Source organism: Ochotona princeps, chromosome 3, assembly GCF_030435755.1.
Source record: "Ochotona princeps isolate mOchPri1 chromosome 3, mOchPri1.hap1, whole genome shotgun sequence".
Taxonomy (NCBI): Eukaryota; Metazoa; Chordata; class Mammalia; order Lagomorpha; family Ochotonidae; genus Ochotona; species Ochotona princeps.
The window spans coordinates 108098278-108125144 of NC_080834.1; the positions used below are offsets into that span (position 1 = coordinate 108098278).

At 38.3% G+C, this 26867-nt stretch overlaps 1 protein-coding gene across 1 annotated transcript in view; it reads left to right on the forward strand.

The window, feature by feature from the left end:
• Nucleotides 1-1150: 1150 nt before the first annotated feature.
• The window catches only part of LOC101531025 (WD repeat and SOCS box-containing protein 1-like), a 95015-nt gene continuing 69298 nt past the window's right edge, over nucleotides 1151-26867 (forward strand). Inside the window, exon 1 of the mRNA XM_012928728.3 lies at nucleotides 1151-2995. Within this exon, the coding sequence (XP_012784182.2) occupies nucleotides 1423-2688 (1266 nt within the window). The 5' untranslated portion in view covers nucleotides 1151-1422 and the 3' untranslated portion in view covers nucleotides 2689-2995. The remainder of the gene's footprint in view (nucleotides 2996-26867) is intronic.

A 26867-nucleotide genomic window follows, 5' to 3' on the forward strand; every position in this document is an offset into this window, starting at 1 on the left:
TCTCACATGGGTTCAGGTTTCCAAGGTCATGGCAGAAAGCTAGATGGGAAGTGGAACAGCCTGGACACAAACTGGCACCCAACTATTGCACTGGGCCCATTTGCTCTCTTCTTATAGTGATTTCTTTCTTTTGTTTTTAAATTATGAGCTTGAGACTTCTACCTTCTGTAATGGTATGCTTAGGAGAACTGAAAATCTAGCCTTGAAGTTGAATTGAATTCTGAAAATATATAAAAACTTTGGTTGAAAGCAATAGGAAAATTGCATGAAGAATTGTTGGGTTAGTATACATGGGAATTTTACATGGGAGTGAATAGCATCCATGTATCTGAAGTGTCTTGTATGATAAGGCAGTTTGATATAAAAAAATCTAAATGTTTGGGGGAGGGATAATGCTATCTTAGCATACAAACTACTTTTACAAGCAACTTTTGAAATTATCTAATGAATTAATTAATTTATAGTTGAAGGCCTGATAGCCAGAATTTTTCATCTGAGGATTCACTCCCTAATGCTCTTAAGAGCCAGAATGTGGCCAGACCATAACTAGGAGCTTGAAACTTAGTCCATGCTTCTGATGGCTGTGCAAAGTACCTAAATATCTCATTCATCATTCCCACCTTCTTTGTTGCACATTGACAGGAAGCTTGAGCTGATAGCATTCCAGACACTTGAATTCAGGTACTCCAATATGGAATGTAGGGACCCCAATCAGTATCTTAACCCTCTGCCAAACACCTACCTTTACAAAGATTTCACAATTGGGACAAAATAAAAAGCTACCCATAAGTAGCACACACACACACACACACACACACACACACACACACACACAAAAGAAAAAAGAAAAGAAAGAAAAATATGAGTAACAACTGTCAGTAATGACAACAGTAGAAATAGATGGTTTGGAAATACTTGGACTGCAGAGAGTGGTATTATTAAGTCCAGGGGTTAAAATAAGTATGCTTATTGTCTTCAAGGAGTAGGGATAGGAATAACATTTTAAATTAGAAATGGGAAATAACCACATGGGGAGTATAACTGAAAAGCTAAACATCAAAACTAGAAAATTATCAGAACTTATAGCATGCCCACCAAGGAAAAAATTTTAGATAAAATTTAAGGTCAAAAATTAACTCCCGGCAGTGCCACGTTAGCCGTCGGTCTGGTGGACGTGTGCCGTGTGGGGCCGTAGGCGGGAAGCAGCGCCCAGGTTCTATTGTCTGTGATTGCCTGCGGGGTTTGGTCCGGAGCCCTCCGTAGCTGTCCCGGGGGTAGCCAAGCAGAGGCCACCCCACCCGTCCCTTCTGCCCCCGGCCCGGGGAGGGACCGAGCCCGCGTCACGCCCCTCAAGCGCTCGCCGTTCCCCGTCTATTGGTTGCGTCCGCCTTGTGTTCCCCGGAATCAGACGGTACCCCATAGATGGCCAGCTTTTCCCCGAGGGTCAACGAGAAAAAGATCGTGAGATCACGTACTATAGGCGAACTTTTAGCTCCAGCAGCGCCTTTTGACAAGAAATGTGGTGGTGAGAACTGGACTGTTGCTTTTGCTCCAGATGGTTCGTACTTTGCTTGGTCACAAGGACATCGTACAGTAAAGCTTGTTCCTTGGTCCCAGTGCCTGAAGAACTTTCTCCTGCATGGCACCAAGAATGTTACCAATCCAAGCAGTGTAAGATTGTCAAGACAAAATAGTGATGGTAGTCAGAAAAACAAGCCTCGTGAGCATATTATAGACTGTGGAGATATAGCCTGGAGTCTTGCTTTTGGGTCTTCAGTTCCAGAAAAACAGAGTCGCTGTGTAAACATAGAATGGCATCGGTTCAGATTTGGGCAAGATCAGCTACTCCTTGCTACAGGGTTAAGCAATGGACGTATCAAGATATGGGATGTATATACAGGAAAACTCCTCCTTAACTTGGTTGATCATACTGAAGTGGTCAGAGATTTAACTTTTGCTCCAGATGGGAGCTTAATCTTAGTGTCAGCTTCGAGAGACAAAACTTTCAGAGTGTGGGACCTGAAAGATGATGGAAACATAATGAAAGTGTTGAGGGGACATCAGAACTGGGTGTACAACTGTGCATTTTCTCCGGACTCTTCTATGCTGTGTTCAGTTGGAGCCAGTAAAGCAGTTTTTCTTTGGAATATGGATACATATACCATGATACGGAAACTAGAAGGACATTACCATGATGTTGTAGCTTGTGATTTTTTTCCTGATGGAGCATTGCTGGCTACGGCATCTTATGATACTCGAGTGTATATCTGGGATCCTTATATTGGAGAAATTCTGATGGAATTTGGGCACCTGTTTCCCCCTCCCACTCCAATATTTGCTGGAGGAGCAAATGACCGATGGGTGCGATCTGTGTCTTTTAGTCATGATGGACTGCATATTGCAAGCCTTGCTGATGACAAAATGGTGAGGTTCTGGCGAATTGATGAAGATCATCCAGTTCAAGTTGCCCCTTTGAACAATGGTCTTTGTTGTGCCTTTTCTACTGATGGCAGTGTTTTAGCTGCTGGGACACAGGATGGAAGTGTGTATTTCTGGGCCACTCCCAGGCAGGTCCCTAGCCTTCAACATTTGTGTCGCATGTCAGCCCGAAGAGTGATGTCCACTCATGAAGTCCAGGAGCTGCCCATTCCTCTCAAAGTTCTGGAGTTTCTCTCCTATCAGAGTTAGAGACTCTGCCTTCCCTACTCCAGGGCCTGGCAAAGTACACTTTACGCCAACCTCAAGCTTTACTTCAGTATCTGTTTTGGTGCATTTTTGTACTGCATTTTGATGAGTTTAAAATATTATTTATAGGGGACCGATTTCTGAACATATCAAATATAAATTTTTAAAGGTATAACTGTGAAAACTTGTATGCATACATGTACGTATTTAGATGTAAGCTACTGCGAGTGGAGTGGACTCTGGCTTTTCTTATTTCTAGTTCTGATTGTGGATACAGTGCTTCAGTAGAGCCACAGTGCGTGGCTTTGCTGTAAAGGAGAAATTAGATTTTTTAAATACTGAATTAGGAAAATTGTATTGCTTTACAGAAAATGTGTATGATTGTGGGTGCCAGGTGCCTGGCTGACCTGTGAGTGAGAGTCGTTTTTGTGTAGGAAAGGATTTTTTTCCCCTTAGGAATGGCAGCTGAGAGGTAGGGTTTAACATGCATAGTTGAGAGATAACCAAGAATGGTTTCTTTCCCCTGCTTCCAGTGCTGCTGTGGGCTTAATTTTGGAAAGCAGCTTGCTTTTTTACCCCTATGGTATAAAGTATTATACATTTTAGTCAATTTGAAAAATTCATTTACTCTGTTACTAAGTATTTTGTGTTTTGCTAAGGGACAGTTATTTTAAGGCCATGGATTTTTTGTTTTTTTAACAGTTTTTTTCTAAGTTGCTGAAGGCTCTGGTGTCAGTGATTTGCCAGTAGAAACAGTGCAGTCTGTGTGTTTTGGTCTGTTATTTATCTTACCTATAGATACCAAGAATGTATGCATTATGTAAAATGCTTGATTATATATTTTTGTTCAGTTTTTAAATAAAGTCTTGGAAAAAAAATTAACTCCCCAGTATGAAACAAAATTATACAAATGCAAAACAATACAAAAGAGAAAACGAAAAACAAGAGGAAATAGCATATAGGTCTGTGTAAATATAATTTAGTTCTAGAATATAAGAAGAGAGTGAATGAGGCAGAAATAATGTTTGAATGGATAATCACTAAAAATTTCCAAAACTGAAGAAAGGCATTAAGCCTCAAACTCTAAAAATCCTAAATCACTCAAGTATAAATGCTTAAAAGAAAGACTCATGTAAGTTTATAATATCACTAGTGAAATTTGATGGGTAAAGAGAATATTTAACACAATCCAGAGTAATACAGCTATGGCACTGCTGAAAGATAAAACATTTAAAAATGAGAGCTGAAATATAAACAGAAATATTGAGCACATGAAGACCAAAGAATGTTGAAAAAGTTATAAAGGGGTGTGGGGATCAAGACGGCTGAACACGGAAGGCTGGTGTAGCTGAGTGTGCAGAAAGATAGAAACAGGATTCAGTGGAGCAGAGAGCTAGAGTTGCTGGGAAAGGTGTCCAAATGCTCTGAAGTCTGCCGGATCAAGGTAGATGCCACTCAGATAAGGAAAAGCTGTGAAAAATGTGCAAGACTGTAACCTGCAGCCTGAGAAGGTGAAGGCAGATACCATCCAGGGCAAACAAATATTCCAACAAAACCTGGTGAGTTACAAACTGACACAGGGAGAATCTCGGCGGGAGTCTTCCTCTGCCCCTAGGACACAGAAGGAGGCAGAAGGATCCATAGGGCGGGACCTTGATGAAAGAAAGCCAGCTGGAGGAAAAATCCACAGGCACGGAACCAGGCAATCCCTACTGGACGAGGGGATGTCACTGGGGAGAGGGAAACTGGGGAGTGGACCATATGAGACAGAGACATGTGGGGCAAGGTCTGAACCCACCCACACTCAAAGGATCTGAAGCCTGAGCTCCCAGAGGGACACCAGAATCACCTGAGATGGAGATGTAGAACCCTTGGGACAGAGGTTTCTCTTGGTTGTCAAGGGGCGAAAATGCGGATTCCAGGAGCGAAATTAGTGGCAGGTGAAGCAAAGTCCCCAGCCCACCACTTATCCTTTGGGACTAAAGGATTCTCAGATGCGAGTGGTCAGAGTGCAGTCCCGGGAGTGTATAAAAGTGGTGGCTGAAACACACTCTCATTGCTGCTTTCCCGTTGGGGGCAAGGGAAAGCACGGGGTCCCCAGAGCCAGGCAGCGAGTAGTGGAGAGTGCACCTATTACTAGCACACAGGGCAACGGCTGAGACTCAGACACACTAAGAAGCCACCCAGCGGGCAGTTCGGCAGTTCGGATGTAAGGCAAATTCAGATCCTGGGACTGAACAAAAGCAGCAGCTGAAACACACTCCTGTTGCGCCTTACTCATCCCGGGTGAGAGAAGATGTGGGGTAACCAGATCCAGGCAGCAAGTAGTGAAGAGTGCACCTACTGCATGCACACAGAACAATGGCTGGGACACCGGTGCACTGAGTATCCACCTGGTAGTCCCAGGCTGCAGAATTATTTCCACTACATACCCGCTGGGTACAGGGCGAGCCAAGGGCCCTCAAGTGTAGAGGAAAGTGAATGCACCGGTCACCCAAAAAGCGGCAGGAGATGGCAAGCATTCTGGTTGCTTACCTGACTGGCGAGTGAGGATTGAAAAGCATTCTCATGACCCATCTGCTGCTTGAAGAAGGCGGGTCAGAGAGAAACCCTCACATCCAGTCCCAAGCAAGGACACAGCATGTGTATTCTCTGCCTTAGCAACCCCCAGGTCATCAGGCAGATACGGTTGTCTCAGAAAACTCAAGCAACACATTGGATAGTAAAAACTCAAAGTGACAAGAAAGCACACAGATATGGGACAGGCAGAAGAAAAAGAAATAATTCGGATGAAGGAACCAGCACTTCCTGCAAAATGATAAAAAGATCACATCAATCTCAGAGTTGCAAGATGAAGACATTGAGGAACTGCCAGATAAGAAATACAAAAAAGTCATATTTAAACTCTTCAGAGACAATAAAAAAAGTTGGGAAGAACTCAAGGAATTCAAGAATAACATCATCACAGAAATAAAACAGGTCCAAAATGAAATACTAGGGTTAAAGAACACAGTGGAGAGCCTGACCAACAGAGTGAGTGCTGCAGAAGAAAGAATATCAGAAATAGAAGATAACTAATACAAGAACACACAAGTAATTAAATACTGGAAGAAAATCTGAAAAAAGTCAAGAAATCTATACAAGAAATGAATGACACCATCAAAAATCAAATATCACAATTATATTAATTATGGAAGGTGTGGAAAGAGAGGCAGGATTGCAAGAGGTATTCAATGAAGCTATAAAGGAGAACTTGCCAAATATGGGGAACATAAGGGCAAGCCAAATTTAGGAAGGACAGAGAATCCCAAACCGATTCAACCCCAAAAGACCCTCACCCAGACATGTTATTATAAAGCTCCCATCAAATGAATATAAAGAAACAATATAAAAACAAGCACAAAGAAAAGACAAGGTAACGTTTAGAGGAAAAAAAACATTTAGAATCACTGCTGTCTTCTCAAGAGACCCTTATAGTAAGAAGAGCATGGAGAAGCATTTTTCACATCCTAAAGCAGAGCAACTGTCAAGCAAGGACAATATACCCAGCAAATCTCACATTTGTATTTGAAAATAAAATAAAATACCTCCATTGTAAAGAGAAGTTAGAAAATTGCATCAATACTAAGCCAGCCCTGGAAACACTCCTCTAAAATGTGCTGAAGTCAGAAAGAAAGCAAATAAATCATAATTGAAGATGGAAAGGAGGGAGATTTTCTTAGTAAAGCCCATAAAAGAAAACAAAATCAGAGACATCAACACACACACACACACACACACACACACACACACACTACAGGGCTAAGTCACAACCTATCAATTATTATTTCTGAACACAAAGGGCCTAAGCCCATCAATCAAAAGACATAAATTAACAAAATGGATCCAAAATCAGGACCCAACTTCTGTTGCCTACAAGAGAAACATCTAATGAAGAAAGATGCAAAGGAAGTAAAGTGTAAGGACAGAAAAGGACATTCCACGCCAATGGAAAGGGAAAAAGAGCTGTGTAGCTGTTATAATATCAGATGATATAGATTTCACCAGGAAAAACATTAAAACAGATAAAGATGAGCACTATATAATGATAAAGTGGGCCATTCACCAAGAAGAAACAACAACAATAAACGTTTACACGCCAATCACAAGAGCATCTATCTATATGAAACAATTATTGACAGACTTAAAGGGAGACATAGACATAAGGGGAGACATATAGATGCCAATACAATAATGGTTGGGGATCTTGACACCCATTAACACCAATAATATATCAGTGAGACAGAAACTCAGCAAATAAACAACAGAGCTTACACAAACAATAGAACAGATGGACATAATAGATACATGCAGAACCTTCCATCCCATGGACACGGAATAAGCAATTTTTTCAGCAGTACATGGCACCTTCTCCACGATTGACCACATGATAAGGCACAAAACAAGTCTCGCTGACTTCAAAAAATTGAAATCATACCGTGAATCTTCTCAGACCACCACTGAGTGAAACTAGAGATCAATAAATTAAAATACTCCAGGAAATGTGTAAACTCTTAGAAGATGAACAGCATGCTTCTAAATGATCAGTGGGTTAGAGAATAAATCAAGGAAATAAAAACAATTTCTTGAAATCAATGAAACTCAAACACAACATAGCAAAAGTTGTGGGATGGATACCGCCAGAGCAGTGCTAAGAGGTAAATTTACTTCAGTTAGTGCCTATATCAAGAAACAAAGACACTAGCAAAATAATCCCAATAATAACAACAGCAGAATAATTCCAAAAAGAACAGAAAGCAAGAAATAATCAGAATAATAAGAGAAGAAATAAACCAAATAGAAACCAAAAGAACAATACACAAAATCAATGAATGAAAAAGTTGGTTCTTTGAAAAAGTAAACAAAATAGACACCCCGCTGGCCCAACTGACCAAAAATCAAAAGCTGCGTCATAAACAAAATAATAATAAAAATTCTATAGAAATAACTGTCCATCCAGAATTGCAGTGATTTCACAATATACTTCAAAGAATGTAAGTAACATGAAGAAATTTTCTGACAAAATATGAGAGAGTTTTCAGTATAACAACATTAAAGAAAGTACCTTGATTTTAAAAATAACAATAATCCTAGCTAGAAATTCAGAATTATAAAATGAGATACAGTTCATTAGGAAAAGTATATAGGAATGTGGACAACAGTTCATCTACAAAGTATGGCACAGGAAGATCCATATTTTGTGGATCATAAAATGGAAATAAGCAAATTGAGTGGCTTAGTGGCATATAGTTCTGGAGGTGGGCAACTGGATTTAAGTACTGATATCTTCGAGGTAAGTAATTCTAAACTAAATAGCATCCTATGGAAGAAAATAAAGCAATTATTGAGATTTGGGCTTCTGATCTGGAGGAGTGAGTGCCTAATTAGAGGATTTCTCTCACAAATAAGGTATAAAAATTGAATAATGAAACAGTAACAGAGCTAAATCTAAGCTCTGCAAACTGGGCCCAGCACAGTAGCCTCATTGCTACAGTACTTGCCTTGTGTGCATCAGGATCCCATATGGACACTGGTTTGTGTTCCAGCTGCTCCAGTTCCCTTCCAGCTCCCCGCTTGTGGCCTGGGAAAGCAGAGGAGGATGGCCCAAAGCCTTGAGACCCTGTACCCGCATGGGAGAGCTGGAAGAAGCTCCTGGCTCCTGGCTTTGGGTCTGTTCGGCTGAGCTCTGGCTGTTGCTAGCACTTGGCAAGTGAACCAGAAAGTGGAGCATCTTTCTGTCTCTCCATTTCTCCGTAGATCTGTCTTTCCAATAAAAAACAAACAACAAACGAAACTCTGTTGGCTGAACAAAGGTGGGGTGGGTGGCTAGATAGTGAATTGGAGAAGAACCTTGCCACAGCATGCACAGAGAAGGAGTTACCCCAGATTTTGTGGATTTTCCTTGAAAGTGGCCACAGTCACTGCCCTGGCACTGGAAGCACTGAATGTTCAATCCTGTGATATAGAATGCTTGGTAAGAAGAGCCAGTCCCCAGGCCCGGCGGAGTGGCCTAGCGGCTAAAGTCCTCGCCTTGAAAGCCCCGGGATCCCATATGGGCGCCGGTTCTAATCCCTGCAGCTCCACTTCCCTTCCAGCTCCCTGCTTGTGGCCTGGGAAAGCATTCGAGGATGCCCCAATGCATTGGGACCCTGCACCCGTGTGGGAGACCCGGAAGAGGTTCCTGGTTCCCGGCTTCGGATCGGCGCACCGGCCCGTGGCGGCTCACTTGGGGAGTGAATCATCGGACGGAAGATCTTCCTCTCTGTCTCTCCTCCTCTGTGTATATCTGGCTGTAATAAAATGAATAAATCTTTAAAAAAAAAAAAAAGAAAAGAAGAGCCAGTCCCCAAAACACAAATGTTAGACATGCTCCTTCATCCATTATATTGCATCCAAAGAGTACAAAAGACATAATCTATACAAGGGAGATTGATGTTTTGAGATTTATTATTTGCAACCTTTGTCTTTACTCTGGAGGAATAGCAGAGTTTCGTTCATTCTTTTTCATTTTTTACTTGCTCTGTGTTCAAATCTGTTGTTAGCAAATATTATGTTAATGCTAATTAACATTGTGAGGTGAAATGGAAGTCTGCCAACAATAAAATTAAACAAACAACAAGAAAAAAGTAAAGAAGGAGGGGGTGAGCACAGAATGCAGGCATGAGGGAGAGCAGGATGGAAATAATCGCTGTCCTCTTAAATACATATCGAAATACATGCAATATGTTTGCTCCATATGAAAAGTCACCAAAAGAAAAAAATCCAAATAATTTTGGTCAGAGGTACTTATATTACCAAACTAGAAACAACAGTGACACAAAAGAATGTGGAGCATTTCAGAAAAGAGTTATAGAGAAAAGCAAACCTCATGGCTTGTGTTTTAAGTCTTAGCCTTTCTCTTCATAATTCCTGAAGCAGTTACGCATGGGGCTAACTGAACACATCTTGCATCCAACAATTAAATTTTTTCTCTCCATTGCAGACCATTTCTTACATGAGATATGAGAGTTGAAAATGATTTTAACCTAGGTAATTGCCAGGAACATTGTATTAAACAATATAATAAAATTCACAGTTTATACAAAATAACATAACTACCAAGATAAAATTTGAAAGTATTTGATTGTGTGTGTGTGAAGATAATATAACCTCCATTTTGAAGAAAAAGAAAAATAATAGATGACAAATTAGGAAGGACCTAGATATTGAAATTACATGACGGATGAAGGCTAGGTAGACCTGTAAACTTCCCTAGATTTATGCAGCATTATACTATGCTAATGCTAGTATACTATTTTTTTATACTAAAAAGCTGCAATCTGAATTACCACAAATAAACTAAAAGGCAAGAATGAAGTGACAGAAGAGGAAAGACTACACACACAACATAATAAAATAGACTAAAATCTAACCTGATATTCATATTTCATTTATTATTCAAATGATAGATGTTTTAAAAGGAAAAGATTTTTGCAATTGCAATGTTTCATAGTGTTTCCTATGTTTTCCTCTGATAGTGTGAAGATTTCTGGGTATAGATTTAGGTCCATAACCCACATAGTGCTGATTTTTGTATAATGTGAAAGGTAGGGGGTCTTGCTTTTTACTTCTGCAGGCTGCTATATAATTGTCCTAACAGCATTTATTGAATAGACCAGATTTTTTCTCTCTCATTACATTTTGATTTTTATTTATCTGATGAATAATGATATTGAGTAATTTATCATTTGTATGTCTTCCTTCAAGAAATATGTTTACATGTGTTGCTCATTTTTTAAACTGGATTACTACTCTGTTTCTGGGTTTGAGTTCATTGCACTTATTTCTTATTTACGATTTGGAATTTTTGTCATGCTATAGGTTATCTTTTCACCATGGTGCTTGCTCTGTTGTTTATTATTTTTTGTATGCTGCTGTCCAGTTGTCCCAACAGCATTTATTGAAGAGACCAAACTTTTTTCCTAGATTATTTTCAGTTCTCTTATTAAAGATTAGTTAAATGTGTATGTGTGGGATCTTTTCTGGGGCATTTTGCATCTTGCACCAAAATAATCTTGTCATTAAAAATCATCTATCTATCTATCTATCTATCTATCTATCTATCTATCTAAGAGGTAGGATGACAATTGACTGAGAGAGAGAAGACAATGCTCACCAGTTCATTTAATCTTCTGTGTCTGCAATTGTGAAGACCTAGTCAAAAGTGGCAACTGACAACATGGGTGGCAGAAATGCAATTGCTTTAGTCACCACCTGTTGCTACCCAGGGTGAACACCATCATGGAGCTAGAAATGAGAACAGAACTTGGACTAACACTACAGTGTGAGATGATGGAGTCCCAAGTGACATCCTAGCAACCTGGTCAAGTAAGTGCTTTTAAATTTACCATTTAATTCCATTTCCTATAAGAGTTTAGAAAATATATATTTCTACAATAATTTATTAAACAAATTGAATTAATAGTTATGGTATTCCAATGAAGAGAACTTCAGCCAAGTTGACTTCATTGGTGAATTTAAACAAGGATGTCCAGAAAAAAGTGAATTCAACTAATACACGTCATTTTAGAATATGCGACAGAATATTCCCACATCCACATTGGAGACAACATTAACACAAATAGTAAAACTAAGCAAGAATACCGAAGATATGAAAAGCACAGAGCAATGTCTTTGTCAAACAGTTACAAAAATCTTCAAACAAAATATTGCCGAGCAGTAGCAGCAATAGGTAACAATTTTGATATATAACAACATATTCTTTACATGAAGGAGAAACAATTTGTCATGTGAAAATCAGTTTATTTTTTTCATAATCACTTCATAGGGGAAAAGAAACCTGGTAGGATCACTTCAATCAATATGAAAAAACAGTATGAAAATCTACCTATCAAGGTTAGGGGTTGACACTGTGGTGCAAAGGGTTAAGCTGACACTTATGGCCTCAATGTCCCATATGAGTGATAGCTAGAATGTAGGTTGCTCATTTTCTGATGCACTTCCATGATAATCTACCTAGGAAAGCACCATAATACAGCTTAGGTAGCATATGGGAACCCTACTTGTTCCAGGCTCCCAGGCTTGGCCTAGCCCAGCCTTGACTCTTGCTGTCATTTGGGGATTGAAACAATGAATGGAGGATATCTTTTATTCTCTGTCTTTCCTTAGTCTGTGACTCTGCCTTTCAGAGTCAATACATTTAAAAGAAAATGAAGAAGAAATGAGGTACTGCTTGATCTGATAAACATGCCTACAAATTTTAGAGATAACATAATGCTATTGATATAATAGTATATACATTCTTCCTAAATTTTTAAAAAAGATTTGTTTAGTTTTTTTTTTTTCCCATGGTAGGAAATAGCTTTTTTTTTTTTTTAATTATTTATTATTTAACTTCAGTAATTACATTGTATTATGTGACACAGTTACATAGATACTTGGGTTCTCCCCACCCCTCCCCAAACCCTCCCACCATGGTGGATTCCTCCACCTTGTTGCATAACCACAGCTCAAGTTCAGTTGAGATTTCCCCATTGCAAGCGTATACCAAACATAGAGTTTTATTGCAAAGTCAGATATACAGAGAGGAGGAGAGACAGAGAGGAAGACCTCCCATCCGATGATTCACTCTGCAAGTGACCACGACGCCAGTGCTGCGCTGATCCAAAACCAGGAGCCAGAACTTCCTCCAGGTCTCCCATGTAGGTGCAGAGTCCCAAATCTTTGGGCTGTCCTCTACTGTTTTCCCAGGCCACAAGCAAGGAGCTGGATGGGAAGTGGAGAAGCTGGGATTAGAATCGGTGCCCATATGGGATTTCGGCGCGCTCAAGGTGAGGACTTCAGCCGCTAGGCTGCCATGCCGGGCCCTCTTGCTAACTTGAAGTATTAATTCTCATTTAGATTGAGCTATGAATAGTAGATATTTCAGTAAGACAAACAAAGCAGTTGCATTCAAAATGAGTGGAAAGACTGAACAAAACTGCTCATTTATCAAGATGGTAGGACGTGGGGTAGAAAGTGCTTAGGAATCTACATAGCAATTATTGGAACTAAGGACTGAATTTAGGGAGGTCATAACAAGGGAAACGTGCAAAAATTAAAAAAAAAAAAACTAGAGCAGGTAACAATTAAGAAATAGAAATTCCAAAGATTCTCTTAAAATACAGCCAAAAGCATAATATCCTTTGAAATAATGTCAACATAGCATATGTAAGGTTTTCTCATTAGTAACAAATGAAGATTTGAACGCAAAATTAAAGAAATACAAATAATGACAAAATAGACACCTGTTCAACAGTATTATTCATCAGATCATTAGAACCACAATGGGAAACCACTGTAAATCCACTTGATAGAGTGATCAAAAACAACTATTAATAATATGAAGCGTTGATGAAAATAAACAACTATAGATCACATGCAGAATATCTTAAAACTTTCTTTTCACCATTGCTAGTGAAAGTGTGCAGCAGTGTAGCCATTCTGGTCCTCATAAACATTGTTGAAGAGTTTGCAGCTGACAAACACGTGTATACCTTTCATTGGATTGATCTCTGCTGTGACTTGGGCAAGCGGCTTCACACCTTTGGATGCAAGCTCTCCCTGTCTGAAAACATAGATGCAGGTACTATTTGCCTCACAATCAATGAAACTGCCTATTTTCACTGATTCATTAACAAAAGTAAAATTCTGAAGACTAGAAATATGTGATGTGGAATACATTCTTTGGGCATTTTAAAATTCTACATTTATGTGATCTGACAGAAGCACATGTGTTTTGACACCTACCAAACACATAATTCTATTTTAAACATTCTCCTTGTCTCAGCACCTTTAGCGTTAAATGCTATGCTCCTGGCAATTTTTAATTTGTGATCACAGAATGTATTGCTTTAACCTCATGTCTCAAAGTATGTTTTTTTTTTGGTGGAAAACTAACCCTGTTCATAAATTACTCCTGTTTCCTCCACACTGTGCCATTGAACATTTGCTAAAGGTCATTGCTCAGGTTTCAGGATCAGGTGGCTGATTTTTCTGTTGTTTTTGCACTGTCAGGAGAAGGGAACATTCTGCAAAGGTTTGCTGGTCTCCTCTGTTCCCACTGGAGAATAAACAGAAAGCTGATGCCTTAAGCTTCAGAATCTTTCAGCTGCCTTCAGATTCTTATTTAGATATTAGCCCGTGTGATTTTCAGAGATCCAAAGAATATTAGAGAAAAATGACTGAGGGGTTATAAATACATTTTCAGAGGCTACAGTTTCTACTTACAAAACGAGAATGAAAAAGTATTGTTCCCACCTCTGAATACCATATTCCCCCCTCAGTATGCATCCAGTTTCTTTGAAAGCAATGTTCATGCTCATATTAGCATATTAGCTGGAATCTGGTGTCAGAGTCTCCGAGGATGAAGCCTAGCATCAGAAATCATGAGTAAAAAAGGCCACTGACATTTACCCAACACTGCATATGCTTTAACTTATGCCTCTCAATTCCATGAGGCAAATAGTACCAACATTCATGTTTTTAAACAGGAAGAGCTTGCACCCAAAGTTGTGAGGTGACCTGAACAAGTTACAGTAAAGATGAAGCTGACGAAAGGTATACACACGGTTGTCGGTTGCCAACTTTTCGGCTATTTTTGGATTATTTTGTTTTTGCTTTATTGTCTTAAGAATCTTTACCTTGGTGCTGATTTTTAGCTAATTAAAGTATTGTTCTTCATGAAATTAAATGTAGCCTTGCAATCGCTCTGCCCTGAAAAATGTTGAAGGCAGAGGTTGGATCTGACTTCAATTAATGGAAGCAGATCAGAGCCTCAAACCCTCAGTGGGTGTATGCTGTCAATAACATAAGCATGAGACATCAATTTGTCCAGTGATTGTTTCATCCACTCTGGGGGCTTTTAGCTGAATCCATAAGAAGTAGGTAAAGTGTTGTTCAGTTTAATTGATTCTGTAGACTACATTCTTTTAAGTAAATATTGTATGGGCTATAAAGTGAAAGTAAATAGAGCAACTGATACAAAAAGAGTATGCAATTCAATTTGTCATCTATTTCTCTGAAATATTGACATATTAATGATACTATGCCCATAATACGAATGAATTCTTTTAAAGAAAATTTCTGTGAATACTACACATCTACACTGTCTAGTCACTCCTACCAGTGCTTGTATCAGCACAGGAATTAAATAGAAAGTTGCAGTCCTGATTCCTGGTTCTGTCTATAATTTCTTGTGAGACATTGTTCAAGTTATTTAACCTTTTTGGGATTTTTATTTCTACATCTTTGAAACGGACGTTGTACTATTGACCTCACTGTGTAATTTGGCAAATAAAATGTTTAAAGGTACATGAGAACGCATTGTTAGCCATATGTGCAATTAGTTATTTTACACTCCCTGCTCATTTGAAACATGATATAATTTCTATATAACGATTTACCAGTAGTTCTTAAAGCACATTCCATAGAAATGTATTACCTCTAATGTTCTTTGGAAAAGTAGATTGAGATTTTTTTTTACTGAAAGTATCTTTTCCAACAATAATCATTTCTATATTCTGAATGTGTCACCATCAATCCCTAATGCAATTGTGTTGGGTGCAGGATCCTTTGGCAGCTGTGTTTTGGTCAGTAGTTCTCTACTTTCATGAATGAATTAATAATGTGATAAAAGCAGATTGTGAGTGCGGTTTCTCTTCTGCTCTTCCATCATGTGAGAATGCACTGTTCATCCTCTCCTCTCTTCTGCCTCCCACAGTGGGAAGATAAAACTAAAAGGTCAATACCAGAAACTGGTGGCTTCATCTTGGACCTCTCAGAATCCAGAACTGTGAAAAATAAATCCTTATTACTTACACATTACTCAGCCTGTGATACTTTGTTAAAGCAATGCAATGGACTAAGACAGTTGCTGAACCTTGCTAGATATTCTGTCAGTCAACAATGGAATAAAGCTCCTAATTATGTGCTTTATAGGATCATTGTCATACAACATGGTACTATTTTGTTTTGTACTCAAGTCCAAGTTTCTAAAGTATTTGTGCAGCCGTTTCTTGTATGCATCATTCACATTTCCCTTTGTTCTGCACTTTTGTCTCTTAAGCCTCTGTCTATCCACATCTCTCTCTTTTAGCTTTACACAGAATAAGAATGGATGAGCATAACATAATGGAGGAGAAGCATGTTAGCTTTTTCTTAGTCTCAAAAAAAGAAGCAAAAAGATTAACTAAAGCTGTGTTCTATTGATTTGTTTTTTATCCAAACAGCTTGGTCTATTGTTTGATTCTTCTTTATAACATTTCCAATAATTTTTCCAAAGTTGTTCACAAGAGAATTTTCTAACTTCCTTTATTTTCCCAGATCTGTCAATCTGAAATGTAACACTGTGAGTTTAAAAATCATTTATCTTCCATGTAAAGATCTGTTTTCTTCTTTTAGAAATATATGCTTGCTTCTGAAACAAACCTGACAATCTTACAGGGACAGAAAAAAACTTAAAGGCCAGGAAAAATGGTTTTCATTTTTGTATTGAAAATTCAATACTTCGGTTTGAACTTCCTGTGGATAAGTCACAGTTTAATGTTCTGGGACTGAATTACATAGCTTTGCTGCTATGCGTAATGTCAGAGCCAACATTCCAAACAGGTTCCACCCGGGACAACTCTATTGCTTGGAACAAGCTCCAAGTCTCATTGGCTTACAGCAGGAAATGTGTTACATTTTTGGAAGACCTTTCAATGCCTTTCCTCTGACAGCCTCTGAAGTTTTAGAGAAACAATCTACTGTGATCATGATTACCAAGCTGGGAACTCAGGACACTTGATACTAGGTTCAGTTTAAATATGGATCAACAGAAGCCAGATCATATAGTGATCCCTTGTTTCAATTATCTGCTTCACTCAATTATTTAATTTTATAAAGTATTCTGAAACCATTTTATGGACAATGCTAGAGGGATTTGATTATATACAGCTAAATGGCCTAGTTGTTGCAAAGTGAGGACCCTTGGGTCTTCCCTTGCTGCCACAGCAGAATCATGCTTTGCACTGTCTCTCCCGAGATCTCCTCTGAATTTTCTTCAGCATAACCTTCTGTGGCCGGTACATTTCTTCTGAGCAGATGTGCAACATATATGCACTGAATACCTCTGAACTGACCAGTAATGACAGTAATATCTTAGCGTTATGTACCCGTTAGAAGTGAGAATGTTGTAAATATCATTCTTTACAGAAATCTGAAAGGCATATACAAGATTCATTCATTTCCTTAAAAATGAGAGAACTGAGACTCAGAGAAGTTAAATACCTTAACCCTAGTCATGTTTCTGGCAGCTAGTACAGCTGGAGTTGAACCCATGTGATAAAAGTCTAGAACAAAAGCCCTGTGAGATAATATTGGGAAAGATTTTTAGATGTGAAGTTATCAATGAAGATTCTATAGTCCACTTTTCGGTGACACTGGTGAAAATTTGGTTGATCTAAAAATCTTGAGTTCTTTGTTTCCAAGTCATATTCAAGGTTAGACAGCTTAATAATTATAATGAGAATAGATGAATTCTGTCACATGGGTTGAAGGAAGATGAAAACGAGCAAACTGGTTAATACCTACAGAGGAATTATATACAAGGACATTCAATTGTATAATTTTACTTCATTCCTGTAGTAAACAGGAAAAGAGTGCAGCTTTTGTAACTTTGTACTGCTTTAAGAAATAAAATGATTTTCGGACATTAGTGGTGTGTTTGGATGGAGACCTTTTCCCCATTGGGTTGAAGTGAAGAAGAAGCTACATAGTAGAAACGTATGTCATGACTTTTCATGACCACTGTTAATGATGATCATCTTTCTCCTTTTGCCAGAAGCCTTTGTGCCTGTAGCACATAGAATTTCTAGATGAAGAAAAAAATTGATGCTATAATCTCTCATTTACATTTTCATAGCAGTTGAAACTTTCATATGATTTATCAGATTCTGCCAAAATGTACTGGTTAGTAACACCTTGAGCATATTGGTATGCAGAAGGAGAGAAAATAGTCATATTAAATTAATACATTCTTGATTATGCCAAAAGTTGGCACTGTAGTAAGGGCTTCTCAGGCTGAAGACACAATGAAAGACTCCAATGTAGAAATATGTGTAGGAGACAGCATGCAGATGCAGTGATACGAACTGTGCAGTATTTTGTGATTGAATAGAAAGAAGAGGCTCAGTGTGTGATTTTTACTTAAGTGTGCTGCAAAATTATGCCTCATTTCAGTCTAATATCATTTTGAGAAATTGGCTTCCTTCTGCCAGGCCCTGGAAGAACTTTGGGAATAAGTTCAGGAAATGACTTCATATTGATAATCATGTCTTTGTTACTTCAAGACCATGGATGATTTTGTGGTGTAATGAGTAAAGCACTGTTTTCCACAGCTGCATGCCATATCATTGCTGTTTTGTGTATCAACTGCTCAATTTTTAATCCAGTACACTGGTAGTAACCTAGGAAGGCAGCAGGAAATGGTTCAAATAATTGGACGCAGCCAAGTAAGATACTTGGATGGGGTTCCTGGTTCTTGACTACTACTATTTCAATGGATATAATCTTTATCTCTTTGTCATTCACTTCTCTCTTTGTGACTCTTTCAAATAAACAAATAATGAATAAGTACAGCCATACATATATAAATGAGTAAACCAATCCTTAAGGAAAGATTATGGAATGACAGGTTTATGAGCTTTTCTGATGGCTGATTTTAAAATGAGTAAATACAAAAGGTGGTTTAGAAAAGAAAAAAAATTCATGATCACGCAAATCGTTAATCACAAAAATTGTTTCTGCTGATGGACTCTCAATGATTCCCACTGGTGGTGGAAGTGTGAGTGAATGGGTGCTCAAATAACAATAAAATCACCAAAGAAAATTAAATCAAACAATGGAGAACTCAGTGCTTAACTACAGGACCGAATACTACCTGTCACTACTAGCACTGAATGCAAATGGTTTAAATTCACTAATCAAAAGATATAAATCAGAAGACTGGATTAAAAAACAGGATTAAAAACTGAATTAGGAAACACATCTCATCATCAAAGATATATGGAAACTGAAAGTGAAAGGCTGGAAAAGGATTTTCAGGTTAATGAGAAGGAAAAATGAGCTGGTGCATTCATTCTAACATCAGATAATGCAGACTTTAATGTGACAAGTTTAAAAGAGACAAAGAAGAATACCACATGATGATTAGTGTTCCACTCAAGAAGAAGAAATAATCATAATAAATGTGTATACACAGAATACCAGTACATCTTGTTATGTGAAGCAAACATTATTGGATTTAAAGGGATAAATAGACTCCAATGCTATAGTCATGGGGGATCTGAACACTCCACTAACTACAACGGACAGATCAACTAGACAGGAACTCAGGAAGCAAAAAACAGAGCTAAACCAGAGAAAGAGCAAATAGACTTAACTGATACCTACAGAATCTTCCATCCTACAGATACAGAACACACTTTTTTCCATCAGTACATGCAGCCTTCTCCAGGGTTGATCACATTATAGGTCACAAAACAAGCTTCAGCAAATTTCCGAAAATCGAAATCATACATGCATCTTCTTAGACCATTATGGGATGAAACTAGAAATCAGCAGGTCAAAGTATCCCAGAAAATATGAAAATGTTTGGAGATTGAACAACATGCTGCTAAATGAACCTTGAATTATAGGAAAAAATCAGAGGAAATTTTAAAAAATCCTTGAAACATATTAAGACATAACCACAATGTATTAAAACTTGTGGAACAGAGAGTCAAAGCAGTGCTAAGAGGAAAATTTATTAAAATCAGGGCCTATGTCAAGAAACTAGAAAGGCTGCAGGTAAAAGAGCTAACCATATATCTGAATGAGTTAGAAAAACAACAGCAAAATAATCCCAAGATAATAATAATAATAATAATAATAATAAACACAAATAAAATAGAAACAAAAAAGCATAAGATCAATGAATCAAAGAGATGTTTTATTTATTGTTTTTTTTTTTTAACAAAATCAATGAATAGATACTCCACTAGCCCAACTAGTCAAATGAGAGAGAAAGATAGGAGAAAAAGAGAGAGAGAGAGAAGACACAAATCAATAGGATCAGGAAAGATCAGGGAAGAAAATGGAACTATAACAGTGGATCTCTTGGACATACATAGAATAATCAGGAACTATTACAAATAACTGTATGACAACAATTCAAGAGATCTAGAGGAAATGGATAGATGCCAACAACATTCTTCTCAGAAATAGAAAATATAATACAAGAATTCATCCGGCAACACAAGTGATCACAAATAGCCAAAGCCGTCTTGAACAATAAAAGTAAAGTTGATGAAATCACAATTCCTGACCTCAAGACTTACTACAAGGCAGCGGTAATCAAAACATTTTCATGCTGGTACAAAACAAGAGATCAATGAGACAGAATAGAAACCCGAGAAGGGAGCCCACACATGTACAGCAACTAATTTTCAGCCAGAGAACTAAAAATAACCCAGGGAAAAAGGTAGGTCTTTTCAACAAATGCTGTTGGTAAAATTGGGTATCAGCTTGCAGAGATAAGCAACAAAGGCCTCCCCTGTTTCCTCATACAAAAAGTATTTCTAGGCTTTGGGATTCCCCCAACCTCTCCTGTACCCTCCCTCCATGGTAGATTCCTCCACCTTGTTGCAGTATTACAGTTCAAATCCAGTCAAGATTCTTTCCTTGCAAGAATCCCAGAGCCTATGAAACTGTGTCACATAATTCAATGTAATTAATAATAATAAAAAAAGCATTTCTAAATGGATCAAGGACCTAAATCTGCATCCAGAAACCTTCCGACCACAAAGGGAAACACAGGAGCATTATCAGGAAGGTTAGCTTAAAAGCATATAGGTAATTCTAGGTCTATATTCTAGTGGTACTCTGATAGAATACCATTGTATTAAGTTAAATGTCTGTTATCTTCATTGTCCCTGGATCTGCCTTTTATAATCAGTGGGAAGTTGATTGCATCTTCTATCAATTAGCTTCCTCATTTGAGAGATAATTTCATTTGAAGATGCTGAACTTGGGCCTGGCACGATAAGCGTAATGGTTAAGGTCCTCGTCTTAAGCTCGCTGGTATCCCATATGGGCTCCGGTTCGAATTCCAGCTGCTCCACTTCCAATCCAGCTCCTTGCTTGTGGCCTGGGAAAGTAGTCGAGGACGGCCCAAAGCCTTGGGACCCTGCACCTGCATGGGAGACCCGGAAAGAAGTTCCTGGCTCCTGGCTTTGGATCGGTGCAGAACCAGCCTTTGCGCTCACTTGGGGAGTGAATCATCGGACGGAAGATCTTCCTCTCTTTCTCTCTTCCTCTTTGTACGTCTGCCTTTCCAATAAAATAAATAAATCTCTAAAAAAAAAAAAAGAGGATGCTGAACTTGAATTCAGCAGAGAATGAATTTGCAGATAATTAGGGACGTCTCTGAGTCCATAAATTCTCACTACAAGATAAGGATTAGGGAAGAATTCAAAATAGAATACTCTACAGTCTGATTGTTGGCTCTTGGGGTCTTTAGTTTTGATATTACTTGATAGTCCTGCCTCTCCATGTATTTATTTTCTTGATATTTCTACAAAATTAGAAATTTATTTTCTCCCACATTTTGTTCCAAGATCTTGACTTTGGGGGAAATGACATTATATAAATGTGAATGGGATTTATTGCTGAGCTTATCTTGTTCCAATATATTATATTATAGCTAGGACTACATAGAGTCTCCTCATAACAGTTTTCTATATATCCCTGCATGAAAATTTACTTAGCTCAATAATTTGTTCAAGCCAGAAAAGTACTTCTCTAAAATCCTACTTCCTTAATAAGAACGACTTAAGCTTTAAGAATATGCCTTTCTGGGGCACTTACCTCATCTTTTTCTTTGATTGGTGATATTCAGTATTTTCTACTCTAGAGGTCAGTATAATGTTAAGAATGGAATTCCTTTTTTCCATGATAAAAATCTTAAAAAATAACATCCTTAAAACAGAATCTCAAATGAGGCAAAAAAAAAAAAAAAAAAAAAAAAAAAGAAATCTCTAGCCACAAAAAGCACTTGTATGATGATGACAAATGAAAACAGAAAGTTCAATGAAAATTAAACAGCTAATTAAGTATACAGAATACTCACACACTGTTGTGTAACCTTGGAAAAAAACAATATGTGATGAGAGAAAGGTAAGAAATAACATATGATAATGAGAAAACAAAACTATGATAAAGCATAAGATAGGGTGTGAACAAATATGTAAGGAAGTCACTTTGCAAAATCTAGAGATGCCTCCATATGTTTAAATGATAGTGACAAGAAAATAGGAAAGAAAAGGCTGTCTCTGCATTTCAAGTGTATTACACTTCTCCCAAATTGCAAATCCTCAAATCCTCATTTCACATCTACCTTCCAACTTTTAGACAATGGCCCTGTCACTTCCTTATCTGAAAACCTAAGTCCTAGCTGTGACAACATGCATGTCTTTTCTTTATTTTGCCCTACCAGCTAAGTTATAGTTTCCATCAAACTCATCAGTATCAGGAGAAAAGATGCTTTACTTTTCAAATTGCAACTCTCCCTCTGTGAACTCATCCTTTCCCATCTTGGTAAGTCTTGCTTCACTGAATAACTTCCTCAGTTAGTATATTTCATCATCTCATCTTTCCCACTCATGCTCCCTAGCCTGTTTTCCTCAACCCACAAACATGCTTGAGCAATTACTCCAAAAAGCAAAAAGAAAAATTAAAAAGGAACAGCCTTTTTTTTTGTCTGCATCTTCAGTGAGCACATGTCCAACTTTTCATATTGGGCCTTCCAAATCTCTCATAAAGTTAATTCGTCATTTCTCCAATTCATGCTTCAACCCATTACATTGTAATGCTTTGCCTCATTATTCCTGAGAACTTGGCCTTTATTGGTCATGACTGATCTTTTTTTGTTTGTTTGCTTTAAAAAAACAAGACTAACTTACTTACTTATTGCAAGGTAGAGTGACAGAGAGGGAGAGAGGCCAAGAAGAGACTTTCCATTTGCAGGTTAACTCCTGAAATGTCTATGTTGACCGGGACTGAGTCGGTCTAGAGCTGGGAGCATGGTACTCCATCTGATTTTCCCAAGTAGGTGGCAGGGCCCAGGTACTTGTACTCTATTCTGCTGCTTTCCTAGACACACTAGCAGGGAACTGAATCCTATATGAAATGTCCAGATCAGAAGCAGCAGCTTAGCCTGCTGTGCCACGTTGCTAGATCCAGCAATGATCTCTCTGAAGGTCTCTCATGTGCACAAATTTCAATATTTCATACCAAAGTACAGAGATTTTTTGGAATATTTATTTTGAAGGCAGTGTTATGAGAGAAACAGAGACAGAGACAACAGGAGAGAGACAGAAATGAGAGAGAGAGAAAGAGTCTTGCATCTGTTGGTTCACTCCTTAAATGATCACAATGTCTGGGTAGACCAGGTAGAATCCAGGAGCCTAGATCTTCATAACTTTCTAGATGTCCTATGTGAGTGAAAAAAATCCACTTGCTTTTAATATAAATAGTAATCAACTTTTAAAAAATAAGTCAGGGTGTTTTTGGTAATATTTATTGGGCTTTTCTCTTCTGAATGTCTCTCAGCACTCATGTAGAGATGATGTTTCCCCCCTTTTATTTTTTAATCCTTCAGCATTCCCCTGTTTTTCTAGAAAGCAACTTACTGGATATTTAATGGGATATGGGCAAAAAGGAAACCACATGAATACATTTTTGCATTAGAGTAATGGCATGCTTAACAACAATTTCTCTCCACTAAATGGTTGTGCTTTACATTTAAAATAATAATGTTAAATTTTATCACATTTTAAATGTTTTATGATGGCTTTAACCTTTAAGAATAAGTTTACTAATGTATTTAAACAAGAACATTATCTGGAAAAATGGAATGACAGGGCCCGGCGGCGTGGCCTAGCGGCTAAAGTCCTCGCCTTGAAAGCCCCGGGATCCCATATGGGCGCCGGTTCTAATCCCGGCAGCTCCACTTCCAATCCAGCTCCCTGCTTGTGGCCTGGGAAAGCAGTTGAGGACGACCCAATGCATTGGGACACTGCACCCGCGTGGGAGACCCGGAAGAGGTTCCAGGTTCCCGGCTTCGGATCGGCGCACTGGCCTGTTGCGGCTCACTTGGGGAGTGAGTCATCGGACGGAAGATCTTCCTCTCTGTCTCTCCTCCTCTGTGTATATCTGGCTGTAATAAAAATGAATAAATCTTTAAAAAAAAAAAAAAAAGAAAAATGGAATGACAACATGTCTTCCCGAGTGCCAGCTGAGCTCCCATGGACCTTGTTAGGGACCAGGCCTTTGGTCCAGCTTCCCCTTGCTTTATTGTCTCTGACTTCTCCTTACCTCCCTTAGCCAATTGCACAACTGTCCAACTCACTTTTAAATCCTCAGAACAGTAACTGCTTAAAGACAAAACCATGATCTCAATAATACAGTGTTACACAGAACTTTCTTCCCTGAAGTTACAGACACTGTAGGAATTCTGCTCAGGCATGGTTCCCATCTGTCACTGGAAAAAAAAAAAAAAGAAAAACATAAGAAAAAAGAAAATTCATTATGCTAAAAAGTGCATCGGGGTTAAGATAAATGATTTTGGTATCTGTATAAGAAACTTAACCCTCAAGCCTAAGCATCAACTATTCCTATCTAGCAGCCCAGAAACTTCATACAGATGTTTGTATATTTGGTCACTGTATGTCTTGCCACACTTATGACTCAGAATTTATCACTGGTATTGTAAGTTCCAGCCACTCACACGCCACTTCATACCACCAGGCCCTTTCCTAGCCTGTTATTCTCTGCCTTCTACTCATTCTTGTCTCTTTGTATCCTTTTTCATGTGGGTAACACACACTTCTCCAGAGCTTCCTCTGATTGCCATATTGTACTCCTTCAAATGACTTAGCTCTGCTTTCAATATTTCATCACACTATATGTACAAGTATTATTGGTTAACTAAGCTAGCTTTCCCACAGCCTGTGAATTTGAAGGACATATATATTTCTTTTATTTCTAAGTACCTAAATATAAACATAGAGCTCACACAAAGCTCAAGACTTGTTATTTGTAACCTCTATGCTTTCCCACTTTTATATAAATAATACATTCAGGCAGGCAACTACTATATTATTGCATTAGTGATCCTTTCATTATTGACAATACGGAAGCCATTGGTTCAAATTTACTCACTAGTTGGTTGTTTTTAGTGGGGGGGGGGGAGCAAGCCACTTATTTTCCCTGTAGATAAGTCTAAATGAAAATAACACTTACCTTGGCTTAAAGGTAGATGCCTTTTTGATAATTATTTATTTAAACAGTAAATTACATGCAAATGCAAGGTGCTTCCATTGATTCATTGATTTTTTTTCTCTGTTTTTGTCATCTTTCTTGAAAGCAGAATTGGAGAATTGCTGTGAAAGACATTCCTTTGGTGCTGAGGAAGTCTTGAAGTTAAATCTGCCCATCTCCAAGATACAAGAATTGAGAATCAGTGCAACAGTGGCCTTTCTAGAGTCATTTGAGCAGACCTCGCTGACACATTTTGTGGCCAGATCTTAGCCACCAAAAATAGCTGGTTGTCTTCTCCAGCAAGGCTGGTGATGAGTTCTGACCAAAGAAATGCTGTGGAAGTGATGCTGATTCTATATTTGCTAGCTAATTTCCAACGATAGAAATCTGGGATTGAGATAAGAAAGCCGTCTTGTGGAAGAATCTAAAAAGGGGCAACCTTCCGGCCAAGAGGGATCTTTATTCATCAGACTGTGTTCCCTGAGGATAGCCACTAAATGGTCTGCCATGGGGGAAAAAAGAAGCAAAATCCTAATTTCTCCAGTGCTCCACTCCTCATTCTTCATGTTTATATTGCAGGGGTGGAGACAGAGCCAGGACTCGCTGGGAGTCCTGTGAGATGCAGATTTCATCCTGGCTTCCCAGCCAGCTTCCATCTAGTCAAAGGTATTCTATTTAAAGTGTTTCGAAGGCGCCTATCTTTGCAGTGCTCAATTAGATCTGGCCGAGTCTTTGTAGCATATCAGTGTGCACTGCTGAACAGCTGCTGTATTCCAACAGAGGGTGAAGTCATTTCTATATATAGAGCATGGCATACAACAGAGAATTTAAACTGGCAAAAGCACACCTGAGCTGTAAGTCAGTACCTGTCCAGTGTGACGGAAGGATCTGAAAAAAATCACTATTTCCATATGTTAGAACTAGCAAATCAATCAATAAGTAAGAAGACCACAACATCTTTTCTTAAAACAAACAAACAAAAACCATGATTGTTTGTTGTAGTTGTTCTAAAAATTACAGCTTCTTCAAAATTTTTTTCCTGTCAACTCCATAAATGGTAAACTAAATTCACTTTCTGCAGAGCTAACATTATTTTCTTGCATAGTTGTATTTTCTTTGAACAACTTATGGTTTGTTTATTGATAAGAAGTTCATCACATATTAGCTGTTATTCAGCATATGCTTATTTGTCAAACAGCACTTTTAGAATAAAATCATTGTGTGTTCAGTCATTTAATGTTTATCTTCCCTGTTAGGTTTTATGTGTCTTGCCCTGACTCAAAATATTTGAATAAATACTTAAGCACTAGGTGTTATAACAATCAATAATCCATGATGAAATATGATGCTTTCTACTTAACCAAAAAGCACAATTAATACCATTTCCAAAATGTTTTGGAAAAAATGTGAAAACACATTTTTTAATGTCTTTAGTTGAGTTTCAGAGCCTTTTACTACCAATGCAGCTACTTATCCCTGCTTTCAGCAGAATGTCAGCTGAACCTCTAGATCTCCACCTCATTTGACTGTGTCCAGGTTGCCTTTATTTGGAGGTAGGGATGGAACAACTAGCTTATAGTGCAAAGAAGCTCAATAACACAAATAATATGGACTTGGCATCTGAGGCTCCATAACTTGATTCTGGCTCAAAAACTTACTAGCTGTACTACTCTGGGAAATCCACCAAAGGCCAATGGCTTCCAGTTCTGTCAACTGAAAAACAGAGATAATAATACCTCCCGTTCTTTCACAATAGGAGTGTGAGA